The sequence below is a fragment of the Candoia aspera genome, chromosome 2 (genome assembly GCF_035149785.1).
Source record: "Candoia aspera isolate rCanAsp1 chromosome 2, rCanAsp1.hap2, whole genome shotgun sequence".
NCBI classification, from domain to species: domain Eukaryota; kingdom Metazoa; phylum Chordata; class Lepidosauria; order Squamata; family Boidae; genus Candoia; species Candoia aspera.
In genome coordinates this window covers 133,093,476-133,111,392 of record NC_086154.1, presented here as the reverse complement: position 1 = coordinate 133,111,392, position 17,917 = coordinate 133,093,476, and the positions used below count along the sequence as shown (strand labels likewise).

Genomic DNA, 17,917 nt, shown 5'->3' with positions numbered 1-17,917 from the left:
TAAATAAATAGGCTGCACATTAACATCACAGGTATCAATGAACTGAAATGAATTGGCATTCTGACTTGCAGTCAAAAGATCATACTGTATACTACACAGGACACCAAAAACAAAGATGTGTGTCTTTCAACCACTGATGCAGAAAAAGAGGAGGTTGATGAATTTCATGGTCAAGTTCAATCTGCAATCAACAGTACTTATAAGCAAGATGTGCTTCTTGCAGTTGGAGACTGGAATGCCAAAGTTGGAAACAGTAAAGAGGAAAACATAGCTGGGCTAAATGGCCTAGGAAACAGAAATGAAGCACGAGAATGACAATCCAGTTTTAGAAACTCCATTTTCAAGGGGAACATCAGGAATCACTTAGAAGTCCTGAACTTCACTGATAGGAAGTCAGAGGAAGTGTGAAAATAAATCAAATAAGGATCAATGTGAAAAGAGATGGCCAAAGATCAAGAAACAAAAGAAAACAAACTAGATCTCAGAACAGATGTTGGAAGTACTGTAGCCAAAAAGAGATGAGAAGAGAAGCCAAAGTCAGGAAAGAGAAAGATTTCAGGAAGAAACTAACAAATAATTTCAGAGGGTTGTTGGAAGAGACAAGAACCAGTATTACATCAACATCTATAAAGACCACAAAGATGGAAACAGACACAGAAAAGCAAGTAGTTGTTCAAAAGATCTCTGAATTCAGGAGGTTCCAACCTTGATTTGGTATGCTAAAGGAATCCATTGGAGAGATGGTAAGATCAGAAAAAGATGGAAAAAATATGCTGAAATTCTATACAGTAGACATGTCAACATCCAAGGTACTTTAGAAGATACTCCCTTTTTAGAAGAACCTAGTACTAGAGGTTGAAGATGAAGTTAGATCAATACTCTGGTCATTAGTCAGAAGGCTACAGGAACTGATTAAATATTTACAGAAATATGGCAAGTGACAGATGAATCAATAAAGGTTCTAACCAAACTGTGATTCTGGGAAGCTTTTTAATTTTTTTTTTTATCTGAGCCTTAAAATATTAAACATGTAGTTAAAACTTTAAAACTGGGAATAAAAGTTGCTGAAAAATGCTTCCATGCTGCAGTCCCTCTACATGATATCTATTTTCCATAGGGGAAGGAGTTATGTATAGGACATACAATGAAACCTCAGTTTAATGAACCATTTGGGTGGAGTGTGTGCCCATTAAATCCAAATGCCTATTAAATCCAAATTTGCATCATTTGTGTCAATTTCTATCCTTTGCATAATTACATAATTGAGGTAAATGGAGTCATTTGCAGTAAACCTTGATTTAAAGGACAAATCCTCAGACAAAAGATTTGTCCAAAGTCATTTAATATGAAACCTGCCTATAGATCAAGAAGTGTGAATTACTGTATGACCCTCTGGGATAGAAGCTGAGCTCTTACATCTGGTAACTTTCACTTCTTGTTTTCCACCAGTGTCATTCCAGGCCCGCTCCAGGAATGGCACTCCTTGCAACACCTAGGGTCTCCCGGTAACCAGTTCTCACACCACCTCTCCTGTCCTGGGGTTGCAACTGATGCAGAACAAGAAACCTGGCTGGACAGAAGGGGAAGGGCCCCCCCATGAAGGGGACCTTTACCCTTCACCCAGCCAGGTCTCAGTAATTAAAATAGAGCTAAAATCTCCCTTGGCACAGTCATGTCACATCACGACATATGATATGTTGTGGGGACTGCACAGATAATCTTATCACAGTGAAAACTGGCAAACATTTGCATATTTTTAATTAAATGCAAAAGCCCTAACTATGAACAAGAGAAAATAAATAAGCATCAGTCCAAATCTAGCCCATGACAGAAAATGCATTAAATGGGAGAGATTGAATTAGGAATATTTTGTGGGGTACCACAAGTGCTCATTAATTATACTGTTTGACTCTAATTGTTTCTAATCCAGATTGTGCCATTTAAGAACCCCAAAAGAAGTCATTCAGTGAAGTACTAACTTCAAAAGTGCTGAAACACTGCATGTGTTGAGTGCACTAGTTACCTCCTTGAGTATCAGGAATCGAATTAGTTGCCCATCCTTCTCTGCAGTAGAGAACCCTCAGCTGGCAATCAGTTGTGGGTGGTCAAAGACTGAGACAGCTGTGCTTACCTACATCAATAGGTTTCAGGCTACCTCAGAAGGTCTTAACAAACACAACGGGTTTTTAAGACATTGCAACTGTTAATTGATAAGAATTTGTAATTTGTTCCCAGGCAACCTTCATTGGCGCAGCCACACGGCCTTCCTCTCCCTTCGCCCCCACCAGCCTGCCTGTCTCCCTCCTTCATCCCTCTGTGCGTATTTAAATCGTACGTCCGTTAAGCTGATGAAGCTAGTTGTAGTTCATGAAGCCTTACCCTTGTCATAAGTTCTGTTAATCTTAAAAGGTGCTACCAGACACCATTTTTGGCTGCCGTAGACAAACGCGACTCTCCCCCTACAATGTCTCCTGTTGTTGGTACTTTCACTTTACCGCTTTATCAGCTTGCAATTGGCTGGAAAATTGGAACATTCCTACATGGCGAAGGACTGTCTTGTGCTGTGATTGGCTGGTCTGGACTCTGCAGGATACTTCCTGGAATGTCTGCAAGTGAACGTTCATCTGGCTGTTTCACTGGAAAAGTGGGGGGGGGACTTTCTTTTATACGAGATGTAATTGATAGCCATGAGATTGTAGGTAAGAAGAATATGGGATTTCAGCAACTGTTTGTTGCTTTGGACAGAGCACAAAAAGATATGGGCATGTTGTAGGGCCGGCAGAAACCATGTTCAGTAGGAACGAAACTGCTCACTAGCATATTGACCAAGTTGTTCTATTGTACTTTTCAACTTTTCATTTAATTATACTATTGTAGTGCAAGCATATTCTTTAAGTGTAAGTAAACTAGTATTTGCGTCATATGGAGAGGGATCCTACAGCACAACGCTGCTAGAAGATGAAATTTGCTAATACTGATCAGGATAAATGATTTCCTAAGAAACAATGGAAGATGCTTGTTTGTTTAAAACATTTATATAGCCACCAATCTTATATCAAACTCTGGGCCGCTCCCAGCCAACAATGTATTTTTCTTTTTTACAGTGGGATGCAGCCTTTAACCAGATCAAGGATGCTACATCAGCTCCCTTGAAACTAGCTTTCTACATGTGCTGAAAATTATTCTGTTTTGTTCAAAGCAGGTAACAATGATCAGTGGGAGCGAAAACCTGATAAAACTGCATTAGTAGCTTTTATAAAATACCAGGATGAGCTTATAATTTGTATCAGAAAGGAAAAATTCAGCAGCAGCAGTTTAAACATGGCTGGGATTTGGGAATGAATATGGGGAGGTATATTTTATAGTCATCCTTTTAGATGCTGGGATTGATTACGCTCAAGAATATAGAGCTTAATTTTTCAAGGAGTGTCAGAAGGCTTCTACTCTGTTAGCAATATGGAAATGAGGAATTTATAAAAGTATGTGATTTTATGTATGCATTCTAAGGTTGCAATCAGTGGAAACTCTTACACTGGGGGTTAAAAGTCTTGTCTTTTGTAGTGAGTTGGTTCTGTGGATTGAAAAAAACCTCTCCAAGAGGAGGGACTTGTCACTTAGGTTTTTTATTTTTGTAGAAAAAACAGTCAAAATATGACCAGAAACTGATAATGTAATTCATTTAAACATTCCAAATCCTGAGGGGAAAAAAAATCCTAAAAACTGATCAGCTGCTTTGCATACTTCTAGAGTAATTTTAGTGTTTTATTTTCAGGTCCAGACAATAGCATGGTGGTATGTAATCTTACATGTAAATAGTTAAGACTGTTCAATGCTTCATAAGCCTAGTAACACTTTGTTATCCATATAACTACCTGCAAGTGTATCCAAAATGGGTGGAATATATGTTATATACTACTGACACCTTTTATTGGATTTTGGCTACACTTCAGCCCAATTAATTACTATCTTTTCAGAAATGCCACTAGAAACAATTTCCAAGTGGTAATAATATGTCATATGAAGACCAGTTTGGTGTAGTGGTTAAGGCACCAGGCTAGAAACCGGGAGACCGTGAGTTCTAGTCCTGCCTTAGGCACAAAGCCAGCTGGGTGACCTTGGGCCAGTCCCTTTCTCTTAGCCCTGGGAAGCAGGCCAGGGCAAAACAATCCCAAAATCTGCCAAGAAAAAGAATGACTTGAAGGCACCCCCACTCAAAAAAAATAAATCAGTGAAGACCATAAAGCTTAGAAACTAGTAACCACATGGCTTTGACCTGTACGATGGAGTATTTGGCTGTTTCACACTATAAAAATTATGTAAAATTTATACCTCCATGTACAATAAAACTGCGGGTATTTTCTGTACCTCTTACAGGAATTGTGTGTAAAACATTTGCACACTTTTGAAATCTCTGTCAAGGAAGTTTGTCATAAATGTATAGATGTGTGTTTCTTGGTCAATGGATCATGGAAGTATAAGGTGTGCTTGGAACAGAAGGCCTGTGAGCCTGGGGATGGTATATAGAATTCAGCCCATATTTCTTCCTGCACATGTTTCCAGTAATATGCTGTGTCTTTCTTGATAGGCAAATATTGTAGGAAGTGATTTCTTGTACTTGAAGCCCATGGTGTTGTTTTTTGTTTTGGATTTTTCTCAAAGCATATTTTCCAAATTAGGTAGCTATCTGCAGTTTGGATAATATTAGCTGGGTTCACACATTAAGACATAATTTGCTTAAGCATGGCTTACTAAATAAATGACAGTTGGGTGGGTTCACACAACACACTAAGAAAAAAATCAAGCCAATCACATTATGACAATGTGCTATGAGAACCCAGCCCTTGTATGTTAAAATGTAGGATTTATTTTAAAATCTGGACATCCTCACGTCTGTGTTTTAGAAGCAACTTTCTGTTTAAAAGTGAGTCTTGTTCACTTTCTCTATTGAATAGTTGACATATTAACCTATTATGTTTAAAAACAAATAATATAAAATACTGTTTTTGCAGTGCCATGTGATTTTGTACAGCTTTTCAGTTGCAGAAGTTTTTTCAGCTTGTCAGAATTGCAAGAGCCTAAACTTGATAGTGGGCCAAAATAATATCAACTTCTTGCTAGTGATTGTAGAACAAGGAAGAATGTGATAATGGGTGTGTGTGTGTGTGTGTGTGTAAATTTAACTTATGCATCTTGTACATTGATGCCTTCATAACCTTCCATATTTAGACATGGACTGTGTTTTATATCAGTAGAAGAGAGCATAAGTAATGTCTTTATTCAAGATTAAAATAGAACAGTTTTCTTATCTACTAAAATCAGCATTTTCTTATTTATTCTATCTGTGGATATAAGACTACTTAAAATTATTTGCCAGGTACTGGAAATCAGAAGCCATTTAACATGACAACAGAAACTCTGGTGAAGGATATTAAACCAGGCATGAAAAATCTAAATCTTATATTCATTGTGCTGGAAACAGGTAAGTCATCTGTGGAAGAGAAGATGGGTTTGTTGTTTTAAATCACTATACAAGACAGTTGGGAGTCCAGGCTACATGCCTGTTTCATAGAATGCTTAAATTGTGAGTGAAGTATTATTTCACTGCCTTTCTTTATGCTACATAAGGACTTCCTTTGCCTCATAATCAACTAACAGTGCTATTTTATTCCAAAAAAATGTTCGTTATTGGCGAGATTAGAAATACTTTATATAATTTAAAACAAAGGTGTATTTTCAAAAAAGATACTATATATAAATGGGCAGATAATTACTGAAGTTATACAATGAATGCTCCAAATAACGTTTGTAAAAGATAAACCATACCAAGCAAAGTGCATTGAATTGTTTTCATGTTATAAAACAGAAGTATACAGTTTTGACTTAATGCCAAAATCTCCACTAAATTATAATGTTAAAAAAAGAAGAAAAATTTAAAAAACACCCCTAAAAATAATATAGATAAGTATTTAATTTCTGACTTCCCCTTTTGTACTCCAACCAGTTGGCAGTACCTATTGGCACGTAAGATTAGAAATACTTTAAAAAGTTTACCATAAACTAAATTGCAGTGAATTCAGTGGCATGTACTTTCAACTAAGTAGCTTTAAAACTGCAGTCTTACATGAGGGGAAAGCAATACAGGTAGTAGTTATTTAATGACCACTCGTTCAGCGACCATTTGAAGTTACAATGGGACTCACTTAAGGACCTGCGATCCTCACTTAATGACAGCAACAAGGAGTGCCAAGATTGCTGTTGCTAAGTGATGTGGTCATGTGATGTCACGCTTCATGACCACATCGCTTAGCGATGGAAATTCCGGTCCCAATTACCGTTGTTAAGCAAGGACTACCTGTATGGCATGATTATTGCTGCTGATCATGAAGATGTTTCTGTGATATGGAGCAGCAGACTGAACTCACAGCAGATAAGAGTAATTTTACAGATAATCTGAAAAAGTTACTTCCAGTTTTCTATATACCAGCTCATTATTTAAGTTTCTGGGCTTAAAGCATGTGCAGGTGACTGTGGAGTGTGTTTGGAGCGAAGCAGTGGTTGATGAAAACATTTCCTTCAGTCATGAAAACAGAAAGAGGCTTGTAGTTGTCTTGAACTGTGGTTCTTGTTCTACCCCTAGGCCGGGTGACCAAGACAAAGGATGGTCACGAAGTGCGGACATGTAAAGTAGCTGACAAAACAGGCAGCATAAACATCTCTGTATGGGATGATGTTGGAAACCTAATCCAGCCGGGTGATATCATCCGACTCACCAAAGGGTACGGGGGATTTTTCCAAAAGGAGTGGCTTGGGAGAAGCTGGGGGAATAGATGTTATTTTTGAGATTGTGGCTAAACACGACTTCAAGAAAGCAGCAAGTATGGCTTGGCTGTGTTGTGGAATGTGCTCAAATTGCTTAATACAAATTACTTATTTAATGTGCTTCACCACTTTTCTGAATTCTGTTAGGAAAGTTTAAGGGAGGGGTGGGAAATCTGAGTCCTTCCATATGTTGTTGAACTACACCTTCCAACATTCCTCACCATTGGCCATGCAGACTTGGGCTGCCAGATGTTTTAGGCCAGCAGAGTGAGCTTCCATCAACCCTGGTTTAAAGATGCTGATCCTCTGTATAATTCCTGGGATCGGTCCCATCGAACCTGTTAAATCTGTGTGGTTTAAACTAAATTCTTAGAGTTGTATATTTCCTCCTGAAAACGTGCAAGTTGCTTTTAAGGTTCATTTTTCTTTTGTTTAGGCCAAGGCAGACTTAAGCTTGATTTATGCATTGTGCTTAGTCATAATTTCGTTTGCTTGATTTTGGCTTAGCATGTGGAGTTAAATCCAGCCATAATGGCTCATAAACCATGTTTTGTGGCTCAGTGTACCATATGAATCCATCCAGTTTGGCTTATTCAGTAAATCATAGTTAACCAAACACTGGCGTAGAGGAATGCATGAACCCGCTTATAAAAAGTGTTATACAGGTAGTCTTCATTTAGTGACCACAATTGGGACCAGCAACCCAGTTGTTAAAAGAAGCAGTCGCTAAATGAAATCATAACTGTGCTTATGATCTTACTTCAGCTTTCCTCTGCTTTACAGACCTACGAAGGTCATAAATATGAGGATTGCTCGTAAAGTTACTTTTTCATCACTGTCCTAACTGCAAACAGCTGCTAAATGAGGCAGTTGCTAAACAAGGACTACGTGTATGCAAACAAAACACCCTGTAATGTTGCTCTGACCTCTTTTGATGTTCTGTGCAAAATATGAATGAACATGCTAGCAAAGGCCCACTAATAGGCTTGCCACGCTCTGCAGCCAGCCCAACTAACTGAACATTTTTGTTTGATTCCCAATAACTGGAGCAAACCTAGAATACTTAAAAGCATGATCCCATACATAGCTCCTTGGAAGTAAGTCTGTTGAATTCAAGGGTACTCACTCCTAGGTAAACGAGTTTGCAGTTCACGCATTATTGGTTTCAGTGAGATTTAAGAATGTATAACCTTCTCCCTTGCACCCAATATCATCTGGTTGTGTGGAAGGTCAGTTCACTTCAGTCAGGAGCAAACAAGCACAGTAAAGATAGAAAGGAACTTCATGTGATGCACCAAAAAGACAGATTTCATTTTGAGCAAAACTAGGAATTGTGTGCTGCTTTTAATCATGAGTTTTTCTTTATCAGGTACTCATCGATTTTCAAAGGCTGCTTGACGCTGTACACTGGACGTGGAGGAGATCTGCAGAAAGTAGGAGAGTAAGGCCCATGGTTTATCTCATTGATTCTTCCTGGAATTAGGGGAAGGGTAGGTGGATTTTTTCCGATTTGAGTGCAAAGACAGATTATCGCCAAAGGACAGTTCTGCCCTAGAGGATATAAAGTATCTGAAACCATGGAGGACACCTTCTTTCATTTCTAGGATGGAAGGTATTGGTAACATCTTACAATATTTCAGGTTACATTTAGCAAGTGTGTTCAACTCTGAAATCCATCTCTCATTCACTGCCTGATCCATAGCTCTAAACCTTATGCTATCACTTCTTAATTAACTCTGTAGGATAAACATTCCAACCCTGTGCTGTAGTTAATTTACATTTCTCTTTGTTATCAAGATACATTTTATGTTTCCTCTTACCATGAACCTCTAGTTTTCCCAGTAATATTTCAGTGAGACATCCCACACTGAAGTATTACAGAGTTGTTATTTCTGCTAATCAAGATTTATGTGATTATTTTTTTATTTGTTTAAAGCAGTTTTATATTGCTCTTTAACCACTCCTAGATCAGTTTATAGATCTATAGAAGACATGGCTTGGAAGGAAAATGTAGTGAATAAGGACAAAGAATAATGTTAAGTCTCTGTAGGTCAAAGAGGAAAAGGTGATCAAACAGTTCCTCTTGACAGTTTCATGAAGAAGCTGCATCTTTCTGGGATTGTGCAGATGCTGCTGCACATTCCTTGAAAAATACGTTTTTTTTTCGAAAAGATGTGTTGTCGGCAGGTGCTATGTGCACACCCTAATTTTATTTATTTATTATTAAATTTATACAGCACCCATCTCACCATAAAAGTGACTCTGGGCGGCTTACAAATTGTAATAATATGTAATATTATTATTACATTATGATAATATATTATATTATAATACCATATTATTGTAATAATGCACTCCAAATCACCTTGCCCCCTTCACATCTGGATCTCTGCACATCCTAAAGATGACCTGTACTCAGTTTCAGTGTTAGAATGATCTTGAAGTATTGATTGCAACAGCCACGAGCTGTTCTTAAGTGCCCAGATGAAACAATTTTGTCCAAGCGCCAGAAGATCAAATAAAGCTGAGTGCTGGTGCACTTGCTAGCTGATATCTGAGCCAGAAGTTTCAGGTTGCTCCGCTTTCCTTTTGTCTTTGACATGAGCTCACTGCGAATGACCTTGCTTGACTGCTACTCTCTACCTCTGGATCCCTTTCTCGTTTATTAACAGTATGAACATTAATGCCAGATCAATAGCTTTGCCAATTGTTGGCTGGTCAAGTTTTGATTCCAATAGCTTGAGTTAATGTTTTCCCACCCACCTCCCTTGAAAGTCTATTGTTTGGAAGAGTGGAGGCTTTTAAGTGCATCTTTGCCAGAGATCAGTAGGGCCAAACATAGTTTTCAGGATTGTTTTGCGTGGCTGTTCCACCTTGCTGCAGAGGGTCCATTCGCCTCTTTGGTGGGGCCAGCAGTCTTCCGCTTACCTTCAGGGGAAGCTTAGCAATGACCATTCCCTCCATCAGAGCAGCAGATGGATTTCCATCCCAACTATAATTTCAGTGGTGCCTCATTTTGCTTCCCCCCTTCTGCCTAACTTTTTTTTCTCTTTTGTGTTACCAGCCACTTTGTAAGCCTTGGGGCTTCTTTTTCAAATGAGCTATCAGCCTTTGTAGGAGATACTGTGGTTTCAGTATGACAGGGCAGTATGCGTTATTGGAGAGAGGGAGAAAAAAGAACAGGAAGACAGTTGCATCTTCTGCTCTCTTTCCTGCTCTAGGTTTTGTATGGTTTATTCAGAAGTGCCAAATTTCAGTGAGCCAAATCCCGAATATGTTGCCCAGCAGTCACAAAACAAAAGCGTAAGTATAAGAATTGCCTTAATCTGGTTGTTCTTAGCCAATGGCATGTGGGACTCAGAAATAGTATAGGCAGGACATCAGTTTGGTCAGTGAAACTTCAAATCTTTAAAACTTAACTATGAATAATAGATTGCTTGTAAACATACACATATCCTTCTTGGAAAGAGTGGGCTGTTTTGTTTCTAAGATGGTGGGACCCAATTTCTTCAGTAGAATGCTTTGTGGGAATTAATAAAATCTGAGGACCTCTGCCTGAACTGATGCTAAGTTGTGAAATAAATGCTTAATTATGGATTTCATAGGCCTAAAAACCATTCCTTGACCAATCACAGGATGACTGTACCTTTCTTGTCTATTTCTTCTCCCTCAAGCAGAACCCTTTAAGGATACGTTTCTTATGATAACCAACTCTTGTTGCATTTCTTCTCTTTAAAATCCCATGCTTGTTGTAGATTTTGTAAAAGTTGGGTTTTAACATTTGCCTGTCAAGAGAAAGTTTCAGCAGGTGGCAGCACTGGACCAACCTTGTTTGGATTGAAGCTAAACTGGATGAGGTTTGGTTAGTGCATCCATGAGGCTCCAACAACCAATATTGGAGATATTGTTATTGAGGAAGTTGAAAAAACATTCTTGAAAAAGGAATGACAAAGAACTTCAGTACTGTTGACAGTGACAGATATATGGATTCCTCCGTGAAGTGATCAGGAGTCAATCTCAACTTGGAGAGCTTATTTTTATATAAAATAATGGCTACAACAGAGTTTAAGAATTATACAAGCTAATCCAGGACAAGTGAGCCTGGTGTTTTGGGCTTCACCCTCTGCTAGTCCCAATCAAGGTGATTACTGGTCAGGGATTATGAAGATTCAGATCATCCAGAGGGCTGTCCACAGGGGGTGTCAACGACCTCAAGTGGCAGGTAAGACCGGGGACCAAGCCCCACTCCTTTTTATGTGCATGCAATACACATAATGATACACATTAAGAAGAAACAGGGCTTCAGTTGTCCAATTATACCTGCCATTTTGAAGTCATTGACCCTCCCCATGGACACCCCAAGCTGCATTGCCTATCCTGGCTTTCCTTTCAGAAAAAAGGATGATAAAGTTGTCAGGTCTGTAACCTGAGAGAGCTCTTATACATTTTAAAAAAAAATAATTTTATTAAATTTAAAACAAAAACTACAGAAAAACAAAATACAAAAAGGAAAAGAAAAAAAACTAAAAAAGTGTGAAACACAAAGAAAAAGAATTTTAAAGATTACATACAAAGGTGACTTCCAACTTTCAACAGCAAGAATATACAGCAACTTCCGTAGTCAAACCCTTACTCTTTATCAAACCAGCATCACGTTATTTCTATACATCCTTCCATTGACACATACAAATCACTAATACAGTTGCTCCTTCCCCTTATATATAAAAAAGCAAGTATATATATATAAATTTCTAAATCAACTTCCCTCCCCCTTAAAACAACATCCATTTAATTATTTCCTTCCTACCACTATTCTATATATTTCTGTCCACTATAATAAAAATCAGATTATAAAAACATATAAGTTGTCTGCTTTTATAATTAATAAGGGTACAATAGACTTAAACCCTATTAAGTTTAAAAACCAAAATAAAATAATATGTTTTATCAATACTTTTTAAATCATACAGATCAAAAACCCTGTAAATCTTAATCCAAATCATTAAGAAAATGAAACCATAATAACCTCATTATCAATCCAGTTACACATTCTTAATTTTTATCCCTCCTCAAAATATACCAGGGAATTTACATGTCTCCCTATTACACATAAGGCATTTTTTGTTTACAGAAATCAAATAGCCCCACTGCCACCCTCAAGAACTCAGACTTCTCAGCAAGGAAGAAATTCCCACAAAAAACATATTCTCTTCTTTCCCATAACACTGATTCAGATAGTCATAATATCTCCCCAGCAAAGCAACTCCCGGTGCAAACTTAAAGGACTGTCGCTTTAACCCCCTCAGCACCATACTATAATCTTCCCCTGGCATTACTTTAATCTCACTAACAAAAAAAATCCCCATCTTTTCCAAAATCTTCATTTGCAGCCAGATGACACACTTTAGCAACAACCTCTTCTCCAGTGTCCCGAATGCTCTGCAGAATAGCTTGACAGCACTCTTGAGAGAAGTTCGTTAAAAGTCTGCTTAAGCTCACAACATAGCTCTGGAAGGTCTTCTTTGAAATCTTCCATGCTTCAGACAGTAGGTTATGGTGCCCCCTAGTGACTTGACTTGCACAGAAAGGAGTAAATGAGCTAATTAAAACTTCCCTCTAAAATTGGCAAGAGAAAGTATACTAGCAAACAAATCCCAAAGAAAATGAACAGAAAACTGAAGATTTAAAACAGCAAGCCCAACGTGTAGGAAAATATTCCATCCTTCAAATTCAGTATCAAAAACAGTAACAGGAAGGCAATTATATACTCTTGTTACACTTTAAATGGGAAAACAAGCCAAAACTTTAAAAAATTAAAAATATAATCCAGAAATAATGATAAGCACCAAGAGATTTTGCTTCCTCTTACTGTAGAAAGCTTCTTTTAGGGTATATAACTTTTAAAAAATATATATTGGGTGTTTTAGAAATGGGAAGGCTGCAAGGTGGCTCGGAAAAGATGAAATCCCAGCCTCCCGGTAAAGTGTTGCTGGTTGATTGCGCACACTGTCCATGGTCTCCTGGCTGCAACTTACTGTCCGGAGGACAAATGGGTCAATTCCCAGCGTTTTCCTTGCCTGGAGAAACACTCTGGGCTACAGGAAAAGCCAGCCTGTGCCCCACAAAAACTGCCATGATGCCAGCTCTGCCCATAGGCACAGCTGCTCAGTCCGCCATTTCCCACCGGAAGCCGAGAGCGCTTACATGTTTAAGAGCCACTTTGGTTAAATGTGAAGGGATAAGCAGAAGCTGAGGAGTTTCTCCTGTGTGATTTTTAAAGAGTGGTGTAGTGGTTAATGCATTGGCTTAAACTGCGGAAACCTGGATTCAAGTCCATCCTCAGTCATGGAAACTCACCAGGTGGCTTTAGGCCACTCATGCACACTCTCAGCCAAACATGCCTCATTGAGTTGTGGGGACAAAATGAAGGGGGATCCCCATATTTGCAGCCTTGTGTTGCTGGAGAAAATATGAGAATTGAATCTAACAAATAAAATAATGATACAGAATCCTCTCAGAATATGGATTTGGCAAATCTATTGGTTGCCTGACTGGATCTAACTCAACAGTATGAGTAGGACTTCAGATGGGGGCAAATTTACTGGCTGGTTGGCTGGACTCATCTCCCTGAGATGTTTTCAGATAACAACAGATAATATGCCAGCATGACAGTAACTGGGAGGGAGGTCTATACTGTTTTTTCACATGATTTTGTTGCCTTGTTCCAGATTTTTTTTTTTGTAATAGCTTGTTTATGCAACCTATTATTTACCCTCTTCTCCACTTGCACACATAGTTATTCTGAGTGGATAGTTGGATTGGTTTTCTCCCTGTCCTCTGCCCCAGGGACTTTTATACCCAGAATTTCTGGGCAGGGGTCAAAATCGTTGTTTTGATTCTCTCTCATAGACACCGAATGACAATGCAGCCCCTGCAGCCTCCCAGACTACACCAGGACCTTCTACATCAGCAGGTAATAACAGCTGGATCCAAGCTAGTGAGCGAAATCATAAACCTGGACTTTTTGTTCCTTCCGCTTGCTCATTTTGACTGGTTTGCAGCCATGTAAATTATAATGTGATTTATTTGGTTTTAGCTTAACGTTACATATTAATTCAGATACTGTGGCTTATAAACCATGGTTTATGACAGTGTTGCACAGGAATCCGATCAGTGCTTTGTATGGTCAACAAACCATAGCTTAATGCACTGGTGGGGAGGCCACATGGGTTCTCCCAGCATCTCAAGATTCAGTAGCAAAGAAGCCAATTTTCAGTGGTGCAATATTTGTTGGGTTTTTAAAAGTAAGGCTGGAAAAGGGAATAGGAGGCCTCCAGAAGGCAGATGGCTCCGATTTTCACCTGAGACCTCCTCTCCCAAACCCCCAAAGGGGCATGAAATGGGGCCATTAATATAGGGGTGTGATTCTTGGCCGTTGGAGCTTTTTTCCGGGTGGAAATGGGAGGACTTCACCTTCAAGAGGCTTCCTGCACCCATTCCCCCCCATTGTTAACTCTCCTTGGGAAAGTCAGGAAAGTGAGCTGAAGGACATCCGTCTGCTCCTTCTTGTGGTGCTCTTTGGGGGCTTTCGGCTGCTCAGGAGAGTAAGTTGCTGCCCCTGAGAAGGTTGCCCATCCTTGCTTAGCATGATGTGCAGTCCCAACCGCTGAGCTAGTCTCCCGTTGACTGGCAGGAGTCTTACAGAGCTGTGGGCTGGAGGCCACGGTCTCATTGCCTGGTGACTTACCACAAACGGCAGAAGTCCCTCCTTGGAGAACCATCTGCCAGAGGACCCGGCGTTTGTTCTCCAATCAAAGAAATGAAACCCAATTCTTAAACCAAGCTGCCACAAGCCAAAAACCAACAACAAGAAAACTTGCCCCCCTTTGCTTTCTCTACCTTTTCACCTTTTTTTTTTTTTTGGTAATTCTTCTTGCTCATGCTCTCTCTATGGCCTCCTTTGGGGGTCCTGGTCTGAGAGCTCCAGTATAGGATTTTATATGTAGGAACAAATCCTTCATGTTAACTCTGGTTTTAAAGATTACACTGAATGGCGTAGCTTCACTGGTCTTGCTTCAATCGTATCTTTCTGTGTTCCTTTATGTTATTTGGCTTTAGCTGTGGAGAACCAGAATGGCAACGGGCTGATCCCCTCTGGCTCTGGTGGCTCCCTGCACCCACCCAGCGTCCCAACCCATCCTACCAGTGGTCGTATCACCAGGAGTCAGCCGAACCATCAAGGGGGAAGCTCATCAGGCATAGGGTCCTCCTCAAACCCAGTCAGTAATGGCAAAGAGACACGGCGAAGCAGCAAGAGATAGCAGGTGCTGCAGGTTCAGGAAAGTTTTGGATACTTCTTTCCTCCACTGCCTGCAATACTACTATGTGTCTCCTTCTGAGGCAGAACAGCTGCTGCTGCTGAGAAGAGATGGATACTAGGCTGGAGTAGAGACTATGGGAACAACGTAACTTTTAGCCACTGCAATGTATTTTTAACGTGGGGCGTTGTGACTGGGTGAGTGATCTGGTCTTCAGTGTTTCTACTGAAAGGCCCAACATGCCTTTTAGGAATCCCCATATACTGTAAATTGCACTCGTTCTTTGCTGGAAATCGATACAATTGGACCTGCCATCTGTTTACCTGATAATATTTTATTCCTGTCCATTATCTTCGCAGAGAATAAGCTCCTGTGAGTTGGGCATGTGTCCTTGCATTTAGTCTTTTTTGTTTAGGTCTGCACCCCTTAAGACTCTTTACTCTGGATTTTTAGTCTATGAATTGGAATGAATATGGTTCATAACCTTCCTAGGATGTCCCATACTGAGGAAGTGCAGCTGGGCAACAAGGACTGATGCCGTGCTTTCCCAGACAGCCTTAGAACTGGCCAATGAGAGAGGACTGTCATTTCCCCAAACGTGACACTAGAGTTTACAGCAAACTTTAGAGAAGTTTCTGAAAATGACATGGTAAAAGTACAGCAAAACTGACAAGAAATTAATCCTTGTTTTAAAATCCTAGCTTTTACTTGTTATGAAAGATAATGGTTTTTCAAAATTGATTATTGTGCTGAGATCTTGAGATCTGTTTTATATTCCAGTACAGTTTGCTTGACATCAGAGGCTGATTAGATTAAGCTTCCTGGCTACAGGTCACTGCTCCTATTTTGGGTCTTCTTTGCAGACCCAGCCAAGTGAAAGATATTGCCTGTTCATCTTTGAACTTGAAGCCCTGTGCAGACTAAGAAAGCCAATTAGAATCCTTCTGACATTGTATAAGAGTCTTATGGGGCATTTGTCATGTATATTTTCATTTAATACCTCTTTCCCATATGCATACTTAGAAAACATAAGGGGCTGTCCTAGGCCAAAGTTCTAGGGCTTTACCCTGAAACTGTTGCCAAAGTTAAAACCATTTTAATGCCAATAAAAGGTCAAAATAAATGTCTTACATTTTGCTTGTAATTATGGCTGAATGGCAGCTGCTTAAACATTGAAACATTTTTTGAAATGCTTTGTTATTTGTTGTTTGGCTCCTGCCCCCCTTTTTGCTCCTTTCCCACTGTTCCCCATTCCAGAATAATTGCTTGAATTAATTTTTAGAAGAATATTATTGTCTACATCATTGTCTACTCTAGCTTGATGTGGTTATCGAATGTACTATCTATGAACAATAACATATATGAATATCGGGGGAATAAATTTTAACCTTATCCTTTGAGCATCTTCAAGAAGTGCAAATGCTTAATGGCATGAATCTATGGATTAGAGGAGGGCTTAATACTTACTTATAAGCCAAAGCCAAATAGACAAATATTAGCTATGTCATTAAGTATAATTAATAAGTATCATTAAGCTGATATATGACAGCTACTTTAACATTAGATAACTCAAGATAAAGTAACATGAGTCACATGCAGTCTCTGTTCTGGTTTGTGGGGGACTCAGTTGGTATCATGGAAGGAATGGGGACACTGGGAATTATTTAGGTACTATCTCAGTTCTCTTGTCCCATTTGAAGGAAGTCTATTGATGCTGTCTTGCCAAAATTGCTTCCCTCTCCTCTCACTGTCTGAAATATCAGATTGGTGTTCCCTGCTCAAATTAAAATATATTGCACTCATTGTCTGAAGAAAAGTCACAGTTTGGTTATTAGAAAAGTAAGTAAAAATAAAAGTAAGATTATTACTAGTAAATGAATATCTTTTGAATTGAGAGTTTTGATTCACCTCACTAGATTTTCCTCATCCCTGAGGGGGCAAATTGAATCTCATCTGGCTTATTGTAGGCTCTCACCCCTGGTAGTATCATTACTCAGCCTAGATAAAGCCTTAACTAAACCCAAGATGATTTGGGATTTAGATCTACAATATGACAGGGCCAAAATCATACTCCCCTATTATGGCATCAAAGCACAGACAATTCCTACCCATCTCTAAGATCCTACATGTTCTTCATAGTTTTTTGGCTCAAATTGGTACATTACCAATCATGGTGACTATAGACAAATATACTGGTCTCTCACACAACAATTTGCTCAGATACGAAAGTTGGGTCAATCAGCTATGTATTGACTCATAAACCTAATTATCAGAAATTCTGATTTTCTCTCTGATCAAGAAATTGCAATCTTCCTCCTAAAGACCGTACTTGGAAATCACGATAAAGGTCGCCAGGTTTCTGTAATAGCTATGGCCTGCAGAAGCCCAGTGAAATCCTAATTATTGTTTCAAGTTTGGGAGCTTTTTGTATTTCAAATTTTGGACATGTTTTATTAGTCTGGAACCTAAATAATAACTTCATTTGATATTATAGTTATGCAGGTGGCTATGAGTGCAGATAGGGGCTGCGATAATAGTCGCACCAGCTTTCTCCACCTGCCGGTGACTCATGCAACCACAGACCAGCAGATATGCATCGCCTAAGCCATCCATAATTAATAGTAAAGTGGCTAAAGCAGTGCTTGGATACAACCCAAAAAACGACAGAATGATCTCAATTCGAATTCAGGGCAAGCCATCTAACATCACAGTGATCCAAATATACGCCCCAACCACAAATGCTGAAGAAGCTGAAGTAGAGCAGTTCTATGAGGATCTGC

The 17,917-nt window shown here is 39.2% G+C and overlaps 2 protein-coding genes and 1 long non-coding RNA gene across 3 annotated transcripts in view; 1 reads left to right on the top strand and 2 right to left on the bottom strand.

Annotated features, from left to right (window-relative positions):
- Window positions 1-2,433, bottom strand: part of RNF41 (ring finger protein 41) — a 33,425-nt gene extending 30,992 nt beyond the window's left edge. The window contains exon 1 of the mRNA XM_063293688.1: window positions 2,380-2,433. The gene's annotated coding sequence lies outside the window, so the exon portion shown is untranslated. The remainder of the gene's footprint in view (window positions 1-2,379) is intronic.
- LOC134490564 (uncharacterized) overlaps window positions 1-17,917 on the bottom strand; it is a 259,536-nt gene that overhangs the window by 32,390 nt on the left and 209,229 nt on the right. The gene's annotated exons all lie outside the window — the stretch shown is intronic.
- Window positions 2,590-16,264, top strand: NABP2 (nucleic acid binding protein 2). Its single transcript, XM_063293668.1, has 8 exons — window positions 2,590-2,699; window positions 3,105-3,202; window positions 5,375-5,479; window positions 6,638-6,776; window positions 8,189-8,260; window positions 10,041-10,122; window positions 13,729-13,792; window positions 14,938-16,264. The coding sequence occupies exons 3-8, from the start codon at window positions 5,401-5,403 to the stop codon at window positions 15,138-15,140; spliced, it is 639 nt and encodes a 212-aa protein (XP_063149738.1). The 5' UTR covers window positions 2,590-2,699; window positions 3,105-3,202; window positions 5,375-5,400; the 3' UTR covers window positions 15,141-16,264.